General features: G+C 39.2%; 1 protein-coding gene across 3 annotated transcripts; it reads right to left on the bottom strand.

The window, feature by feature from the left end:
• Positions 1-154: 154 nt before the first annotated feature.
• Positions 155-19,381, bottom strand: LOC145483514 (lethal(3)malignant brain tumor-like protein 4). Of its 3 annotated transcripts, none has more exons than XM_081462041.1 (19): positions 19,259-19,381; positions 18,662-18,769; positions 15,920-16,058; positions 15,198-15,458; positions 14,523-14,681; positions 11,977-12,269; positions 11,202-11,346; positions 10,616-10,704; positions 9,907-10,159; positions 9,486-9,568; positions 8,710-8,941; positions 8,081-8,163; positions 7,303-7,528; positions 6,503-6,739; positions 5,117-5,210; positions 4,467-4,607; positions 3,843-3,889; positions 2,907-3,133; positions 155-1,672 (listed from the first exon to the last, which is right to left on the bottom strand). In XM_081462041.1, the coding sequence occupies exons 2-19, from the start codon at positions 18,737-18,739 to the stop codon at positions 1,562-1,564; spliced, it is 2,898 nt and encodes a 965-aa protein (XP_081318167.1). In that variant the 5' UTR covers positions 18,740-18,769; positions 19,259-19,381; the 3' UTR covers positions 155-1,561. The 3 variants fall into 3 exon arrangements, with proteins under 3 accessions (XP_081318167.1, XP_081318165.1, XP_081318166.1); XM_081462039.1 differs by lacking the exon at positions 19,259-19,381 and adding an exon at positions 19,060-19,093 and having other exon boundaries at positions 156-1,672; positions 11,202-11,343; XM_081462040.1 differs by lacking the exon at positions 19,259-19,381 and adding an exon at positions 19,060-19,093 and having other exon boundaries at positions 165-1,672; positions 11,202-11,343; positions 11,995-12,269.
• Positions 19,382-20,251: the final 870 nt, after the last annotated feature.

Genomic DNA, 20,251 nt, shown 5'->3' with positions numbered 1-20,251 from the left:
ATCAGCTAGCGACGAGAGGACTTTTTACTTTAGAATAGTGAACATTTGGAACTTGCTGCGCAATTCCTTAAAGTTCTTAATTTAATACCTGTTTTTAAGTAAAGTCTTATTGAAGTGAACCGTTTTGTGAAACTTTGTGGAAATGAATGGTATTTATGCGGTCTTTCTAAAAGTTTCGATGACCGAAAACTTCCAAAATGGTCAATTTTGGGATACCTTTCCAGTCGACAGTCAGAGGCTCATTTGGCACTGTCCTTTCCTGTCCATTCGTCTTAAAGTGCCATACGCTAGGGCATAATTATGGTTTCGAACGGACTGGCTACTATTGGGACGCCAGAAATATTGACTCATCTTTCAGGGAAACGTTAGGACAAATGTACCTATATCACCCCTGAAAGTGTTTGTGGAACGAGCGTGTGAATGTATGCGTGTGGAATGTGTGTGAGTAATGCAAATCAGTTTCATAACTTGGGTGTGTAACATTTTATCGGTTAGTTGAATAAATGGACTCGTCGAGGTCGTCTCTTGAAAACTACAGTGTTCATTAAGGTTTGGTGGGTAGGAACGTACGTTAACGCCATTTGAGTTTAAACCTGTCCACAAACAGGCATAATTTTCCATCTTATTGTTTACGTGAAAGATTTATTGGTCAAATATCAGTGTAGCCTTTATGACAAGTAAAAGACCCTTAGTGTTACACGCAACTAAGAATGGTAAGTACGTCAGTAGCAAGTCTTTTTCGGCTTTCAGTGATTTTATAAAAAGCTTTCAGCCAAAACCTCTTCATGAATTATTAATTGAGACCTTCAGCTAATACATTACTCATGTAACTCGGTCAGCAGTGACTTCTGACGGGTTTAAGAAAACTTTAACACAATTCTTTGCATGTGCCATTACAAAAGTGTTCTACCAGAATTTGATCTCTAAAATATATGTCTTGCTTTACAATATTGCATTAAACGCAACCAAGAAAAGATCTCCCTTGAGGTAGCCTAGTCTACAGCAATTAAAACTCTGTAAATGCAATCTTTATTTCATACTGAGAAAGGTGTGAAGTCTCTCGTCCCGCGTAATTTTCAACTCCCGCGAGATTCGAGCCGAAAACTTCTGTACTGATGACATAACACTTTATAGTGATTTGATTGGTTTAAAACCGCATCAAACAGTGGGAAAAATTTTCTGAGTAACAACCAATCAGAGCTAATTCTGGGATCCTCGAGGAGTTACGTCATCAGTGTGACTGAAATATTTTGTTTCTAGTCCCTCTCAAGGTGGATGGGAAAAAGCGCGGGACGAAAAACGTTCGTTTCCTTGCCAAGGTTTATTGATATATTCTTTTATTGCACTACGTTCCACCTCAAAAGGAAAAGGAGGCAACCATCATGCATCATATAACCTAAAATGTATCACAAATTGTCATATTTTGTCAGCTAATCTATTTCAATGTTGCCTAGGCTTTGTAGACCATTGAATACGTAAGTGCCCGGCTATTCACAGCGTCTGGGACAGGGACGAATGGATTGTCTAATACGTTGGTAGAGTTTAAAAAAAACCCCTGATATTAAAATTTTGGGATGGTGTTGTAGATCTTTAGAGCAGGCCCCAGTTTGATCTTGAGAATGTTAACGATGTCACTCTGGTTGAGTAAGAGGAAAGCTTCTCCGTCAATTTGCTGCAAGAAAGGAGAAAAAAAATGTTTAGTTCGTATAGTGTGATCGTCCGGGTGAGGGTAGTTTTGAAAAGAACTGTTGTTGGTGACTGACGTTTCGACAACCTGAGCGGAAGTCATCTTCAGAGTCAAGTGAATAGTGTTTGTCAGTCGATGATGTTATAAGTCTGGTCCGTTGAACGTTATTGGTCAGTTTAGCCATGATGGTATTGGCTGAAAGACTCGTGTAAAGTTTGTCATCAGTCATTGGTAGGTTTCGATCCGTCTATTGTTAGTCAAATTGGTCGGTTTTTGGTCCATGTATTGTTAAGTCGGTCTGTTAGAAGTCCGTTTGTCGGTTTCGTTTCCGTCGTGGATAAGTCGTTTGTAAGGCGCCGGTAGTTGTTGACATCTTTTAAGAGGCGTTTGTTCTAGGTTAGTGGGCCAGCTTTCCAGAGTCAGTCGTTGAAAATAGTTTGAACTCAGAAGTGTAGGTTAAGCACTGAGCAGAGTCCCAGTCGATGTTGTGGTTTGTCAGTTAATAATGTACAGCAATGTGATTGTTGGCATCACATTCTCAAGATCACAAAAAAAATGTTTTGTATCATTTATCAATTCATTCATTTTATCTGACCGCAAAGCAAAATTTGAAACGTCTAGAGAACCAATCAGAATTCTCATTTTCTTCTTGACCCAGGTTGGTGTATAGTATAAAGATAATATGCCTACGAAAGTGTTCTGTTTAAGAAATAAAAAAACATACATGTACCGTGTTTCTATCACAGAATAGATAGTGGGTAGCGGAGCCAATCAGAGAACGGCATTCGTGATAGAACTCCAGTAGATTTATAATCTAATTGTTCAATAGAAACACGATTTTTCTTAGGGCTAGTATTTTCTTAGGGCTATTTTCTAAACTTGGATATTACTCAAATATTCTCTTTGTTCCTTAGCAGGATAGAATTGTAGGCTCTTTCAACCTTTAATGCACTTTCCTGGTCGTCTCGATTCGCCTCGTTACCCACTAAAAGTGTATGTTTTCTTCCTTTTCTGTCCGTCTGGATAATTTGTTTGTAGTGTTTCTTTGATTTTTATTGTAAAACTTTGAACTCGCATCAAGAAGCAACGAAACAGTATGACTTCTGCCCTGTCCTGCCTTATGTGTCCTATGGTAACCAACTGAATTAATCGTATCCTTATGCGAATTTGCGGCAGAAGCAAAAATATCATGGAATAAAGAAACCGTGTTAATTCTCACCTGATCAATGAAAATTTTGGCTTGGTCTGCACAACCTAGAAAGCGCACGTGACTAGCTACGTCATCAACATTCCATGCCATGATTCGCTGTCGTTCACTGGACACTGCCCCATTGTTATTGTGGTTGATGGAAGACTTGAGTTCGCTTAGAAATGCTGATGGAAATCCACTACCGAGAGGCCATGGGAACGAGAATGGAGATACGTGTTGAATAGCTTTGTCGGCGACTGAAATGAAAGAATTTTAAAGTTGATTTAATCTTATTTTCCATCTCTGTGTTCAAAATATCAAATCTCCTTACTGGTCGTTATACATCTCTTTTGACGATGGTGCTGAGAAACTGATAATGCAGCGGTTTTTTTTGTAGGGGGGGGGGAGGGGGGGCTGGCGGGGTATACCTTAGTGTTGAGAGCAGGAGGAGTGAAAACGTACGAGATATTGCTGAAAGGTACTTTATCTTTCCTTGATCGGCGTTCATGCATGGTCTATGCGTTACGATTGGGAAGCATCTACGATTCTCCTGCTATTGGCTTGAAAGATCGTGACCTTTTATAATGCAAGTGTGAGCCACCCCCTACTTTGTCCCAGTGTCACCTACACAAACAAGTATTCTCGAAACAACTCCGTAACTTATTAAAGGTTAAAAAAGGAATTTAAAACAGAGCTAGCTTTCTTAGCTCTGTTTTAAACTCCTTTTTTTGAATTTTAATCATGGACACAGATCGCTCCGACAGTTTTATTTATTCCGTAACTGATTGTTTTAATCTTATTACTCGTTGGCTTAAAAATGTACTGATGGGTTTTGTAATAAGAAATAAGTTGCTAGTCGTACGAATGTTTCCAAAATTCACACATTTTTTTTATCTAACAATGTCTAGAAAATATTCAACGCTTTAGTTTTAAAATTTTTTAAGAAACTTTTCTCGTATAATTTACCCCTGTGTCTTGAACTGTCAGGCTTTTCTTCTTTGATGCCGACTCGCCTGAAAAAGAACAGCAACGTGACATAAACAGCAATTCAATCAATAACCAAACGTATTTGGATCTTTAAATCAGCAACGATTTGGAAAGGAAGTACTTGGGCCGTTGGCTTTCTCGCAGTACGTATGCGCCTTACCATGGCTAACGCTCGTTTTGTCAGCTTTAAGGATTCCCCTTTGATCTCAAGTTATGCAATTAACAACAAAACGCCAGTAAATGCATTTGTATCTGTATTTCTTATTTGCAAATTTACAAGCCCTATCAACGAGAATGGAAGTAAATCCAGAGATTAAGGGTTCAACGTGATCATAAAAAATGGACCACCGATTTCCTTAGAACATCCCAATTTCCAGTTAATTTAAGACTGCAACAATAAACATATTATAGCATACATGCTACACTAATCATTTAGCTGAAATATCCTATTGTAATGCTGCTCTCAGCCAATCAGATTTCATCATTTCTCCAGTTATAAAGAGAAACAAAATCAACAGAAAAAGTGAAAGAGTTTCCAAAGTAGTCGATCATAAAGTGGCAAATTTATCCAGCCGTTGGTTTTCAGCAGAAAACGTTCCTTACCTGGAGGTACTACGTGTTCCAATGATGCCGGATTCTGTGCTGCTAGCGGAGAAACCCTTGTTTGAGGGACTGTAGAGTGAGGCACTTTTTTTTGAGGTGGGTGATTTTGCTAAATGCTTGACTCTGGGACAACCTGACAATCTGTGGAAAGAGAAAAACAGCGAGAATACTTCAGTAATTTGGCGCCGGTCGAACGTAAATGTTCTCAACAGTTACTGGGCTTCAAATTGAAATTGAAACTGAAATTTTGTGTTTTGAGGTTTATTTAGTTTGGTACGGAAGTCTTTTTCATTACGTCATAACAGAAAGAGGAGCGCAATTTTAATTTATCACCAGAAATTCAGAACTTAACCCGAGACATTTTCACAACTTCCTGATAAAACTGAGCTCTGAAGAAACAGTGCGATAAAATACTTATATACTGAGTTGGTTTGAGCTGTAGAGGAAATATTTGGCTCTCATTCCACACCGACTTCCCATTCGGCTATCCCACGCAACCAAGAACCGGTTTGAAGCAAACTACTTTAACAAATTTATTGCTTTTAGGAGATTTGGCCTTCTATGCTCGGAACAACTGGCATTGAGCAGACTAGTGCAAGTCGACAGTGTTATTTTACATCAACTAATCAAAAAGTATGGGCAGTACATACGTGTAATGTGTCTTCCATTGTCCACTCACGTGACCGGACCCGTCACAGCCCGGTGTTGGGCAGGTTCCATCTCCTTGGGTAGAAGTAATTTCTTCTATGATCAAAATATTGACCGTCAGTCGATAATTTGCCTTATGATGTTCTGTTAGCTCGTTTCTCTAGGAGCCGAGACAGATTATTACCAAACAACATTGCAATACGACGCTAGCATAATGAATGAACTTGCTCGTTTCTAAAATGGTCATTTGTTAAGGCTAATATGAAAATCATATTAACACTAATGTCGCAAATTTTCTACAATTCTAACTATTCTCCTCGTTATATCCAACCGATCTCCCGTTAGAAAAAGAAAAGGCCAAGAAAACGTCATCACAATTTCAACAATCTGTACTTTAGCTTGAAAAACAACAACACTTGTCTTGTAAGATGTCTCTACACACATTCGCTACGTAATGTGTTTCAATTTTCAGACTGAGACTGAATTTTCCCTAAAATTTGATATTATAAATCAGGATTCCTTTATTCTGTGCAGGTTCAACAAGCCAGTTAAATTTGGGTTAAAGTGCCCATAACGTCAATTTTTTTGCTTTCTCATCAGATTCTTCATAACACCCAGTTAACTTTCTCGAAAAAAAATTTTCGATTTGCATAAAACGCAATTTTTTTATAATTTTTTTAAGACGTGCAAATTTGGCGCCATTTTGGTCCACCAATCGCACCAGTCTTCCTCGTTTTGGAGTGAGTCGTGACGTAGGTTCAGGAACACGTGATTTGGCTCGTGACTTATCTGACTTGAAAACAAGTGGAAATTTTGCTTCAGAGTTGTCTACATTTAGTTGAAAATGCCGGAAAGATGCGTTGCCGCTCTTTGTAACACACGACGTATGTATTTATATGCACTACAGGTCAAGTGAGGTTCCTGAACCTACGTCACAGGCAGCAGTCACGTGGCCATTTTGAGCACGTTATTCTTCTGATCAGCGGCATGGCTCGACCGCAAGAAAATAGAATTTTGAACTTTGTAAAAATTCGTAAAAAAAAAATGCGTTTTATCCAAATCGAAAAATTTTTTCGCAGAAGTTCATTAGGTGAAATTTAGAATTAGATAAGCGAAAATTTTTTTGACATTATGGGCACTTTTAATGAACGTTATAAATATCGAATAAAACTACGAAGAGCTAAAACTAACATGCTCGCCTAGTTTTTCGTGTTGACGCCGCCAGTTGTGACGTCATCCTGACGTCATTAAGATAAGCAATTTTAATTAGCAACTCTCCCCGTAAAAATCTCGTGAATTAGACAGATGTCTAGACAGTTTTGTGGTGGATTGCCAATTGGAAAACATTTTTCAATCGGTCGGTCAATAAGCAGTCAGTAGCTCATTACCTTTTATAGCTTTCACAACAGCTAACTTCTGCTTGGAGGCATAAGACCAATCCGATTCCTCTGTCATAGAGTTGTTGGAAAGTCGATCCACAAGACACGAGTCTTTATTCAAATTCTGCAATGAGTAAGGACATCCAAACGTGCTGTGATGGGTCGAGTACTTCGCTCCCTTCACATGACCAATGCCCTTACATCCGGGAGTTGGACAGGCGGCGCTCGAGATCTTCTCGCGCGTAGCTGAGATATAAGAAGAAGTTTGTATGAATAACTAAGAGTGATTGTAGTCAGCTTTGAGTGAAATTCAAAGTAAATCATTCGTGTAGACTATAAAGAGGTTCATTATTATTATATTTGGCGGCAAACTGGCTTTTTTGTAGGAACACTGCTATGCAGTTGAAGCTGTGATAATTTTCAATTAAGAAATGCCCCTCAAAGATTTGTGTATAGTCACCAAGTACATCCTGACTCGCTAATTGGCTCAGGGTACTTTTCAGTTTTCGAGTCCTGGTCTCCATTGCAGGCAATGCATTAATCGGTGTAATCGATTTCACATAATCCATGCATTTTCTTTTGCTTCTTATATTACATGAAACTGATTAAACCAAAATAGATTACAATGTAGGATTCTAAAGGATCAATATTTTCTGAAGGTCTTTTAGAGTTTTAACAGGCTCCTGATTATCTACGATACGAACCCCACCACATACGAAATAAGAAACAGTTCGTCCGTGGCCGAACACCTACGAGACCACTCTTAAAGATACTCTTTGCTGAAATTTGTAGTGAGACAAAACACTTACTGAGAGGCGTCTCGAGGGGATGACCTGATTTTTCGCACCATCCCACAGGGTATAGATCTAAGGAGTCAGCCTCAAACCAGTCATCATAGATGTCATCCCATCCGTCAAAATGAATTCGTAATCGGTATTCGTTCACTTCAGCTAGGGTAGCAGCTCGTACCAGGGAAGGATTTCTCTTGTCAACTGCTTCAAGCTTCTGGTTCACTTTGAAACCTGGCGGTGGCCGCTGAAATGAAGAAAATAGAGGAGCGGGTCAATTAGCAAAATATACCAACATAGATGAGATTCACTCCGTACGAAACGAACCACCTATAATCAGTTTCAGGTTCTTTCAAGTATGGATTTACGTTCTTCACGTTTTCTTCAGGCAAACGAAATTTCGAACAACTAAAATTACTTAACACAGAAGCAGACCGGCAAAATGCAGGACCGGAAAGGAGTGATCACTTCACAATTGATTTCTTTTACATCTTTTGCCAACGTTTTTAACCAATTAAAGAGCACCAATCAAACAAGCATTTTCTGTCAAATAGGATAGCGGTTTAAGCCTTAGCTATAGCGGAACAAGAAAAAGTTAGTTCTGTTCCACTAATAAGAATAATGCACATTTTCTGCTTATACTGGAACACTTGGGGAACTTTCAGCTCTAAATTAGTCAGTAATAACAATTAGCTTATCCACTTGGCAAACCGTTTACTGGGGTGATTTGAATGGTATTTTCTATGTAAACATTTGGTAACGTTCTGGACAAACGGATTAAAAACTCTGTTATGCTCACCGTTTTAAAGAAATGAGAAGGTGCAGCAATAGTTCCAGTAGATTTCAAGTATTCTTCCCAGCGGAAAGTGTGAAATTCATCATCTAAAAGTGATTTGAAAAAAAGTCTTTTAACAAACTAAATGGCAAAGGTCGCTTTACTTGATAATCTTTTCTTAGGAACTTTATTACGACTATGATCTGTTTTTTTTTTCACGATAACGATGGTGCTGATCATGGTATTTGTGTTGTTACTTACATGTGCTGACAAAAACCCTCGCCCTGCAAGGCCTGTGCCTGTACATTCTGGTTGTAAAGCCAGCATCTTAACCTTGTAAAGGAGACATTCCCTTTGCTTGTCACAACTTCTTCTCTCACTAAGTAAAGCCTTTATTTATGGAGGCTTAACGCATAATAGTGAACATTCACTAGATTGCGTGACAACAAAGGACGTATTACTTTACTTTCTGATCAAGTTCCCACAAAACTAAGACCGCGCATTTTGCTTATATCTGTTTTGTAACTGAGACACTCCCTTAATTTGCCACGCAATTTCTCGTCGCAAATCGGGAAGAGGGTAGATAAAAGAGAGTTTGCGCACTGCGTTACCGGCCTTCCCTCCAACAGCTGTAACTTAATTTCAAGACTTACCGTTGGGTGGGTTGAGATTCCTGTTATTTTCCCTACACCACCCTACAGGACGGATGTAGGGACAATCATCCCCACACCAGTAGTCATAGGAGTCGTCCCACTCGTCAAAGTGAACTAGGAAGTGGTTGCCAATCACATTTGTTACCGTGGCAACGCAGATTAGATCCGGATTCATTCTGTCCACCGCCTCTAGTTTCATACCAGTTTTAAAACCATGCTTCGTTGGTGAAATCTGGGAAAAGCAACGGAAGAGGTATTCAGGAAGTCTTCAAACCACACACGGTGGGTTTCGTCAAGAGACGAAAAGAAATAAAGAACTTTCTGTAAAAGAGAAATCGAGTGAGCTTTGAGGAACTGACATAATAACACTTATACTGACTTTAGTAGGAATGGAATCTGGACTTAACCTCAATCCCAGTCTCTCTCTCTTTTGCCTCAATGAGGGAGGCAAAGGAGAGAGAACCTGGAAACGAGGTTGATTTGCGCTAAGTGTGTATTGTTCGTCATCAGCTCAACTTAAAAAACTGTGGAACCTCGAGGTAACGAGGCAAAATATGTTCGCTATATATGACGAGGTTTCGTTGTATCGAGGTTCTTTTCCATATATTTTACTATTACTGGGGCCAGGAAAACCGTTCGTTATACCGAGGACTTCGTTATACAGATGTTCGTTAAATCGAGGTTCCTCTGCAGGTGTGCTCAACTTTTAGGAATAAGTTACTTATTTATTTATTTATTTATTTATTACAATTCAATGGCGTACTTATTCAACTTACTGGCTTGAACAGGTGTTCTGGTGCGGCTTTAGCTTCGCACACCTTCAAGTACTTGTCCCAGTTGAACTCCGAAAATGACATGCCTTAAAACAACAGAAAACAAGGACAGAAATGAGTAATCTGTACCCGGCCATCAGTACCTAATGGACATGATGGGCTAGCCATATCCCATACAGAATTGCGTATGCCGTTTCTAAGACACGATCGCTGCCCAGAAAAACGCCAGACAAACTCGTGACCATTCTTACATTCACTCGTTTTCGGTTGATGAAAGATTAGAAACCAGTGAAACAGGGCGCGTGAAGACTCATGGGACAGTCATAGACAGTCACGGCGACGGTATATGTGAATGACCGACTGCTACTTTTGTATCGAAAAGAAATGCAGACACCAAAGACACAAGATTGTGTTCTTCTCTTACTTCTTGGCGGATGAAGTTTCTGGCCATTCCTTTCACACCATCCCACGTGGAATATAAAGGGTGAATCAGCACAGGTCCAGAAGTCGTAACTCTCTGACCAGCCATCAAAGTGAAGCCTCAAACGCGTTCCTTTTACTCTGACTATGGTGCAAACACAAATATATGAAGGATGCTTCGGGTCAATGGCCTCTAGTTTCATGTCCTTCTCGAATCCACACGTCGATTTACTTTCCAAATCAAGAAATGGGTTCTCCTACAATAACGAAAAGAAAAAAAACAAAACATCACATCATTGCTTTCGTGCATTTCTTAAAGGGTCTTGAAGGTACAGCAAAAATGAAGATATAGAAGGTTGCGACGGCAAAGGATATCATCAAATACCGCAAACTGCTACTTATAAGCCCTGGGCTTATCAACTTCGTAAGGTGTTTTTAAATGGGCGTATAAACGAAGGGGCTCATATCCGGAGGGGGGGGGGGGGGCATAAGCGGAATAAAAAAGGTTTCGAAATTAGCTACAGCGGTGTTGATCCCAATATGTTTTTCATATACTAGTTTTTAATTTAGCTTTAACTCATTACAATAAATCGCTTTCATTTCACTTTACCAGAGGAGGGCTTATATCCGAGGGGGCTTGTTCACAGGTCAATGGGCCCGTAACGGGGAGGTTATTATAAGCGGTAGTGTACGGTAGTACACCAGAAACAAACCTGTTTAAAGACGCCGACTGGAACAGCTTTCGAATTACAAGCTGCTAAATAATCCGTCCATACAAACGGTTTGGTTGAATCATACGGAACTAGAAACAGAAAAAAAAACAAAACAAAACTGTAAGACCAAACCATAAGATGGCACAAAAAAATTTTTAAAAATCTTTTTAATACCACACATGCCATCACGCTGGGGGAGCTGGATATGGGTATTAGCAGGCCGAGGGTTTGAAAAGTCAAAACTATGACAAAATCCATTTTGTGTAAAATTTCGAACAAGCATAACTACACAAACTGAAACAGCTTTTAATTTTCGCGTAAATGGTCAGATACTAGGGTCCAAGGATGAGGCACGTTCACATGGACTTATGGGAGCACAATTAACAACTAAACAACCAATCGGAAACTGTCTCTGCGGCAACAATAATTCGGGAAGTCACGTAACCCTTTTCCTAATCCGCGTGACAACCGAAATAACAACTACGAAAATTTCAACCGATCAGACCGCGCGTTATAAAATGTTTTCTTGAGAAAAAAAGATAAAGATCGGTAGTTTAAGGGTGTAAGACTATCATCCATCACTCACCATCTTCACCCTTCATGAGATCCGTTGCATTTAAAGAAGCCTTCTTAAACTTGAGCTTGTTTTTCATGCGCTTTCTTTTCACTTTAAATGTTCGTCGAGCTCCCAACATTTCTGGCTCATTTTCTTGGGATGGCGATGTTTCCTGCTAAAAGAATCAGAAACTAGAATTATTTTTTGTACCGCAGGGCATAAAAGACTTAAATCGGAGAACTGTTTTACTTTTCTGAAATAATCCGTCCCGTCCCGTCCCGTGCCTCCCCCTCCCTCCTTCGTTAGCCGCTCCCGCGCTCACTTATTCCTTCCCTCCTTCGTTTAAAGTCTTCGCAGATCCAAATAAATTCTGCGAATCACAAATTTTGTGTATTTCTTCTCTGAAATAAGGATATTTATAGTCCATCAAGTATTTTCGCACGCGTGCGATTGGTCTAAACATGTCGCGTGGCTGAATATCCCCCAACTAAAACTGCGCGTGTTGCCAAAAATATTTGAAGGATAATTAACACAATAGCGTCCATTTGGCGCGAAAATATGCTCACATATTTGCCCTTGAACATTATTTGTTCCTCAAAGAACACAGTCTTCCTTAAGCTACGCTCTGGGAAAACTCTTCCCTTCTTGGAACAGATAATATACGCGGATAAATACCTGCGAATATTTTCGCGCCAAATTTAGGCTATTGGTTATGCATGGAGTTGTCTTTGTCCTGTCTCGAACGAGATTTGATTAGTTCTCAGTAAAACGGATACATTCTTTACTCCGAACAATCGCCACTCACACCCTCTGTGTTCCTTACATGGGGTAATTCTGTATAAGGCGACAGTTCACGGTTCTTTGCTTTGTCTTTCTTCTTCCTTTTCACAATCTTGCCGTCCACTGTTTTAGCATGGCGGACGTATTCTCTTCCTTTATTTCTCCTTCCAGTGTAAACACCAACACACGACAAACTGCAAAATCTGCCGGAAGCGGAGAATTCATGAGGCAGGCCATACTTGCCGCAGACTTCACAACAAAGTATACCACTGGTATCGGGAGACGCTGCTGACGGGTCTGTGCTGTTTCTTGAACTTGCTGTTATAAAAAAGACACGAAAATTTAGAAGTAAACTTTCTTTAATCTACTGGTCGTAATACATTATATGCAAAAAGATTTCGGACGATTTTAATTTCGGACAAAGAAAGTGTCCGAAAATAAAGCCGTCCGAAACTTTTTAAGCGTCCGATATATTTACACTACAGTATTAAACTGTTAAGTAGCACCAAAGCTCTTAATTTCCCTTTTTTCCGCCTGGTGGAGACACTAGTTGAAGTACATAACGGCATGTTAGAAGTTGTGCCATTTTCTCGACGGTGTTTCTGTAAAACCTTGAGGTAACAGTAAAACTATTATTTTCACAGCTGTTGTTTCAGCCTAATTCGTGTTTTCCAGTTTACGCGTAAATTTACTTTAGCTATGCTTATGCAAAGTGTCCGAAGGTTTTGTCTAAAATTCGATAAAAAGTGTCCGAAAATTGAACGTCCGAAATATAACGTCCAAAATTTTAACGTGCGAAATTTTTTGCAAGTAATATAAGGAAATGGTTGGTCGGAGCGGTTTTCTACATGATTGAAAATAATAGCCTCTTACTAACTGAGCGCGAGGACCTTACCGGAAATGTTGGCCCGAGGTCGTGGCACTTCGGATCCGTACAGAAAAGACCGATATTCCCCAGTATGGCTCGAGCAAGCTCCATGTAGGTTAGGTTGGTAAGTAGTTTATTGTATGATACTCGGGCCTTGAATTTGCCGGCTTTCTATGAAAACGGTCTGTCTGGCAAAATCCCGACCAGGAAAGAACCAATCACAACGCTCGAATTTACCTCAAGACTACCTTGTCTTATAACAATCAGAAGTATTTTCTCTTGCTCGAGTCTCACTATTTTCCAAAATCTAGTGGAAATGACATGTTCTGTGCAACCAGTGAATGAGAAAAAGAAAAAGGTTCAAAACAAAATCCGGTGGCGTCTGGCGTAATTGTTTTCTCTTCGAAACTGAAGATCCAATAGCTGGTTTTCACATGACGTCACCAAAATTCGAACTACAAAACTATTTATCTTCCTGAGATTTTACTTAAATGATGTATTAGAGCAGCTGAAAACTAATATTCATAAAAGTTTTCGCTCCGAATGGGTTCTTGGTTTTGTGATACACTACGCTTGAATTTCTAAGCTTTTGCGTGAGGCGGCATTTACATGACGGCCTAGAGAGCTGTCATGATGGTTCAAAAAGTGACTTATTTTGGGGAACTTGGCTATCTGAACAGTTCATGTCTTAGAAAAAGTATTATTTTAATGTTTTAGAGTTCCTCGAAGGATAAATTCACGCTTTTGTAGCAAAACTCAGTGACAGATGTTTCTGTTGGTTTCCGGCCGCCATGTTGGTGCCCATACGGATGGGCACCAGCATGGCGTCTCCATACAAATCATTATAAATTTGGGTAAAAAATTTCTCCGCATATCTCGCACAAGAAAAATTGCTGTGACCAGAATGTTGGCGAGAGTCTTTGCATATTTACCTTCTTTCATTTCCCAGATTCTGGACTTTATCTATTGACCGGTTTGGATTTTTATTTTGATCTATTTTGAATTGCGTGACACTGAAAACCAGCAATTGGTTTATAACAGTTCCTGCTTTTAAATGCTTACTTTTGGGAATGATATAACAACAAAGAGGCAACGGTAAAGAGTTTAAAGCTTGAATCTTAAACGCTTTCATTAACAAATACAGTTTTCAATTAATTTCAACTTACAGTCCTTCTAAAGTGCTATTCATAGCGTCACGAAGAAGAAAACAATGAGCGCTGTATTTCTTTGACATTAAAAACTCGTAACGTTTTTGCTGCGAAAACAGAAGGAGATCCCGATACGGAATATATGAGTTTTATTTTCGAGTGGTAAAAACAATATTTTACGTACGAGCACAGCAAACCGTCGTGAAAAAAATTAAGGAGAATTGACGTCATAAATATCGTCACTAGCGAGGACAGGGAAAATACGTCACTCGGGTCCCGGATGTGCTTCGTATGAATTTTACGAGTGGTTTATTTTCCGGTAAAACACTCGTGTCTATATAACTTTTTCTTTAGTAAGTCGAATATACAAATAGAAACAATTTCTCTTCACTGTTGTCATAGAACTACTCCAAGGCACCCAAGAGAGAGCTTTCATTTCAAGTGAGCACGTTTTTTTCTTCCCATTGCTGAGTTCTGCTTTGTTACGGATAGGTAACAAAAATTAAGAATTAATAACTATTCTCTTAAAGGAAAAACGTTTCCCTATTTCGTCACCTTTACTTTTCTTTCCTTTTTTGTTGTTTTCACCGTCATCAGTGCTTGTTTTGCGATGTTGTGTTGGTGTGCTCCACTCGTATTCTCCTTTATCTGTTTCCACCGTACTGATGATTTCCAGAGTACCGAACTCGGTCAGTTTGAACTTAAGATTGCTGCCTATCAAGACAATCCATTCAAACAATCATTAAAGCTAAACCGTGAAACAACACCAACTCGTCCCCAGGGCCTTCTATGGTATTCAAATCCCAATGGCCGGCTTTCACGTGACGTCATAATTTTCCAGAGTCAAAAATTACCAATCCTTCTGAAGTTTTAGGTTCATCAGAGGTAAGAACCTCTAAGAACTTGACGTTTTATAACGTTAAAGCTCGACAGAGTACTTTGTTTTTTAATAGAAGACGTTTGAATTCCCAAGTTAATGCGTTGCGTGACATAACCATTAAAATGGTGGCCCGAGGGGCTCTCGCGCAGGGCAAAAAAAGATTTTAAAATTAATTTGGATGAAGCAATTCTCCAGATAACGCGCGAATGAAAAACGGCACAGACCTAAATCTTTGTGAGGTTGTCTATAGATCAGTCATCTATCATATCCCAGGTTCTTGACTTAATTTATTGAAAGGTAACGATTTTTATTTTTGATGGCGTGACAGTTCATCTAAAGAAGGGTGTTACCTGGTAAGGTGGCAATTCCATCTTTCCAGTCTAAAGCTCCAAACGGATCGTCACCATCATCTGCAGTTTTCTTTTCAGTGGTTGTCTTCTTCACGTCGTTACTGCTGTCACTCGTCACTGGCTGGTCTGTCACAGTACTACTAAGTTCCACAGTATTTGTCGATGAGGCCGTCCTTTCCTCAGTGGCACCGGAAGTGATCATTTGTGGTGGGGAGGAACTGCTTACTTCCGGGAAAGGCTCAGATCTTATGACCAAATTTTCTACGGCAAAAGAATTTTAGTTGTCGTAAATTCGACTTTAATTCTTGCCTGCAAAAAATATCAGCATCAGCTTTGATAATTTGTGAAAGCGATGTCGCGTACGGGTGACGTATGATAACGAATTACAACAGAGCTCGTGAATTCGTAACTAGTCAGAAGATTTGTAATTGAAATTAATCTTTAGTAGGTTTCTGCCTCCATATTAAATGGAAACACAGCAAGGAAAAAGCAGCGCCAAATTTAGCCTGGGTGGTCAAGCTTTTGCTCCTGTAATTTGAGAGACTCGCGAGTCGCGCGACCTTAAGCAGCGAGGGGAATGGGGAGAGTTGCGTGCTTGTGCTCGGCCCATACTCCTCACGGCTTGCATCTGCAGTAGTCATGAATCAAGTACATCAACTTTCTTTCATATTGTCTCAAATAGCGTAAGGGATACTTCTTTTCTATCACAAAAAATTCCATACCATTGGAGTATCGATCCTGCTCTCTGCGTTTCGTCTCTTCGTCGCTTTCAGTTTTCTGTTTCTTGGCAGGCGGTCCATAAGCCATTCCTATGAAGGAGTTATTCTGCAAGTCTCCGTTTGCAATGCTGCCATAAATCCACTGTTAAACAAAGAAAGGAATGAAAACACAGTTACTAACGATTGTCGCTTCAGATTCATCGAATTTGCACATTTGCAGAACCGCACTGGAAAATCGTAACAAATAATGCCTTTTTATCGATAGATGAAAATTTAGCTCTACCGGCAGCTGAGTTCTGCTGTGTTTTGCCAAGCCCGAATAAGAGGTTTCTACAGCGTTACAAACAAAATTATTACTAGAGTTGCAACTCGTTTGTATTAGCTTCTATAACCAGGGGGGTACTCCGTGAATTTGTGGGTGGGGTGCGCTAGTGGGTCTCTCAGATTCTTGCCCTGTACCAAGCGTGTTACCACCGTATTCTGATCTACTAGAGGGAGAAGTAAGGGGGTAAACCGGAATAACACTGGTTAGCCTGAAAAGCACTCCGTTTAGACAAAATAACGCTCAGCTTAGCCTGTTTACGGTAAGTTCTGAATATGTTATTTTAATATTTTAATTTTATTTTTACTTTTATTTTTTTTTATTAATTTATTTATTTTTAGCTCTCGATAATGGTAGTGCTTAACCCCCTACTCAGATTTTAGATCTGCAGTTGCGGCACTTGGGCTGTGCCGGACGTGGGATACTGAAGCGTTGTGTTTTTTAAAGCATCAACTTTTTTTGTTTGTGGGATACTGAAAGCCATTTAAGTTTGCCGATACTAATAAAGCGAAACTATTAATGAAACCGCCGAGTCTCAGTCACTTTTACTCTCTTAAATTGTCCTGCTAATGTACAGCATAGTTTATCTTTATCTTTCCCCTCTTCAATCAGCACTTTTGGCAATGCCCTGTTTTGAACTGAAGCTGAAACTGTACGCCCTATCTTGAAAGTTTTACAGCTGGCTAGTAGCACTGAAAGCGGAAATAATTTTACGAAAAGCAACAAAAATAAACTATTGCCTTCCTCATTTGTTCAGAACATCATTTGAAAAAAACAAACAAACAAAAAAAGAAACAAAGAAAAACGATTTCGAAAATCATACTTTTTTTCCCGTCGATTGTGCGTAATTGCTGGGAAATTTAAGCCCAGACGAGGATTAAATGAGTACAGACGTGAATTGCGTGACGAAAGATATAAATTTTCAGAAATAACAACAGCTTGGATGTCTGTGGGCGAGATTGACCTTTAAAGCGTGTAAATGAAACATAAGTTCAGCTTGCAGATAAAATCATCTTGAATTAGCGACTCGCATATCCACATGTTCAGATAAGCCTGAACAAGAGTACATTTTGTAGAAGTATTTCTAGATCTTGATAAAATAGGAGTTCCTCCCTGTTTTTATAGACACCTTTTGACTATCCGACGCCTAATAAATCTGACGGACCTCAAAAAAAGAGAAAAAAAATTGTTTATCTAATTTTTTTCGAAGCTTTTTTGTTTTATTGTATCTCTCTGTTTTAATTACTCTAGCACGAAAACAGAATATATCAATTAATTTGACAGGCGACATTAATTTTAATGTTCGCCAGAAAAAAAAAATCAGTATCATCTCACTGAGGAATAAAATACAGTTTCCTTGTTAAAAAAAGTAATTTTTAGTAATTATTAACGCATTCTAACTGAATATCGATTCCAGACACGATATTTTTAACGAGCGGCCAGAACTCTAAAATTGAAGTTGATCAATAGGTTGTTTAAACAACCGGTTGAATTCTAAAGCATGTAGGTGTAGGTGTAGGAAATTGAAAGAAAAAAGGCCGTTTTGGTTAATTGGACATAGACTGAAAGAGAAGGCGGTGTCCGTACTCCGCTTTCTAGACTAGTAACAGAGTGACTGCCAGTGCTTGAAATTATATTATGACGCAAATTACGGACTTTGAACAATTTACCCGTTGGCATGATCAGACGAAAAGAAAAATAAATGACAGCAACGCTTTCAAAGAAACTGCCATAATGCGCGACCCCTGAAACAAGAGGTCGACGTCTTTTGTCCTTGTCATAAGCATCTCGGTGTGAAGTATGAAAACAAATCCGCTTTAGAGAAGAAACGGAAAAGCACTGGTGGTGTTACTTTCGAATTGGTAGAAAGATCGAAACGTACTATGAAAACTGAAAAGAAAACGAACCTTTTGAACTTTCCACATTCAGCGATGGCCGAAGACGCAAAAACAAACAAAAGTAGCTAAGATGGCATTATAATGTCATGAAATCAATTCATAAATTAAAAGCTATTTTTGGAGCCAACCGCGAGGTAGAACGTATTTGTAACAGGAAAATCGAAAAAAGCTTAGTCATATCACTCTCAAACAAAACCTAACGAGATCCATCGAGACGTTAACGTAAATTTCCAACGGAGCAAAGAGCTTTTAAGCGATTAAAATAGCGACTTCCGTCGATGCTTGCCGACTACACGCTTCAACTGTTTCAATGTTTGAATATTCAATAACCTTTGGGTTCACTCTGTTCCGTTTCCGAAAAACGGCCTTTTGCACGTCAAATATCTCGTTGAAATACAAACTGTATGTTGATAAAGGATTGTTAAGATTTTTCCCAGTTGTTACTCGAAGCTGAAATGTTTCTTGCGAAGTTTTAATGCGGAAAAAAACCGAAATGGTTGCGTTGCGGTGCGTGAAATACTTGACCTCGTTTCCATGCGAAGACTTGTTTTGCTTCTTTGGTTCTTCAATTCCATTGTGCTTTGTTTTATCTTCTGTGGACATGTCGCCAGTTTCTGCTCCTTGAAATCTCGTCTATAATAAAGGGAATCAACAGCAAGCGAGTTAGTACGATGTTAATCTCCTTGAAAAACAAACAAGCGCGTAAAAAGAAAAGACCTCGATGAAAACTGAACTGCCGGCCAATCTGGAACTGTGTGCTAATATAGAAAACACAACCCACTTTTCAATTCGCCGGAAAAAAATCGAAATTTCAAACTCGGGGACACGAAACGGGAAGAAAATTTAACACCGCTTAACGTTCATCAAGAGTTTTAAACGTTGTCGAGAGAACTAGCAAGAAAAACTGGAGTTAAGAACTTTACCGTTGTGCAAGGCCGCTCCACGCAGAAATGCAAAAAAATTGTTCATCCGATACGTACGATGTGTCAATCATTTACCAGCGAACAAAAAAAACACGTGATTAAAGTTATTGTTATGCAAACCGCCTGGAATCTTCTAAACGCTGGAGCAATTATTTGAATAATGGTTGAATTTAAATCAAAATAAAATATAGTGAAATACCTGCTCTGATGGACCTTTCAGCTTTTTCCGATGAGACGAGAAAGCGAAAATGTACTTATTACGCAACTGGACTTTTCCAATTTCTCGTGGGTTGAAAACGGGAAGTTGAGCCTGAAATTTAACCTGGGCGACGATTATTCAGATTAAAACAAAACCGCAAGGAAAATAATTTGCAACATTGGACAGAAGATGATAAAGCAAATAATTCCGCCCTTAGCTCTTAGCTTCTTTTTTCTTTTTCTTGATGAAACTGGGTTTTCGAATTACAGCTTCAAGCACACGAGCGAAAAAGTTGTCTCTGGTGAAAACCTATTGTATATAGTTTAACGCCATTGCTCAATTGTTTTCCTTTTTTTAGCTAGCGTCTCGAAAAAGAAGAATTTTAATTACTCTAGCCTGTCGTTGAACCTTTGACATTGAAAAATCGACTTCGTTTTCAAGGAAAAACTTCAGTGATAATTCAAGTTTACAATGGTTGCGCGGTTAACAAAAAAGGGTTTTTCTAAGCTGAATACGTCTTCGAGAGAAAGTCTATCAGTGCGAAAAATAAACGCCGACATACCTCCCGCGGCAAAAATCTCGCCGCTAGCTAGCAGGGCCTACTGAGCGTTGAAATAATGATAATTTGTTTTCATTCTCGGGACTTTACTTGTGATTATTTTTGTAAGTGGAATGGCTAGTGGTTTTAACTGCGAAAGACAGTTGACTGTCGCCAGGTAAACATGATCCATTGAAGGTTTTTCTCGCTAGATATGACCTTGGTAAATACGGATAAAACTGTTAAAGAATTCCAAGCCTTCAATATGTTAGGTCAACCGAAAAGTCGATTCGTTTTCGTTCCTCATGAAAAGATTTCAAAAGTTTATAATCGTCGTACTTGAAGCTTTCTATTCGAAATTGAAGGCCGACAGCAACATTACACGTAAGAAAGCGAAAACACGTTGTAAGCGGTTAAGATAATTATGCCAAACTTGAAGAGCTAGAACGAAATGT

This window comes from Orbicella franksi, chromosome 4 (genome assembly GCF_964199315.1).
Source record: "Orbicella franksi chromosome 4, jaOrbFran1.1, whole genome shotgun sequence".
Classification (NCBI taxonomy): Eukaryota; Metazoa; Cnidaria; class Anthozoa; order Scleractinia; family Merulinidae; genus Orbicella; species Orbicella franksi.
This window is presented reverse-complemented; position numbering and strand designations above follow the sequence as displayed.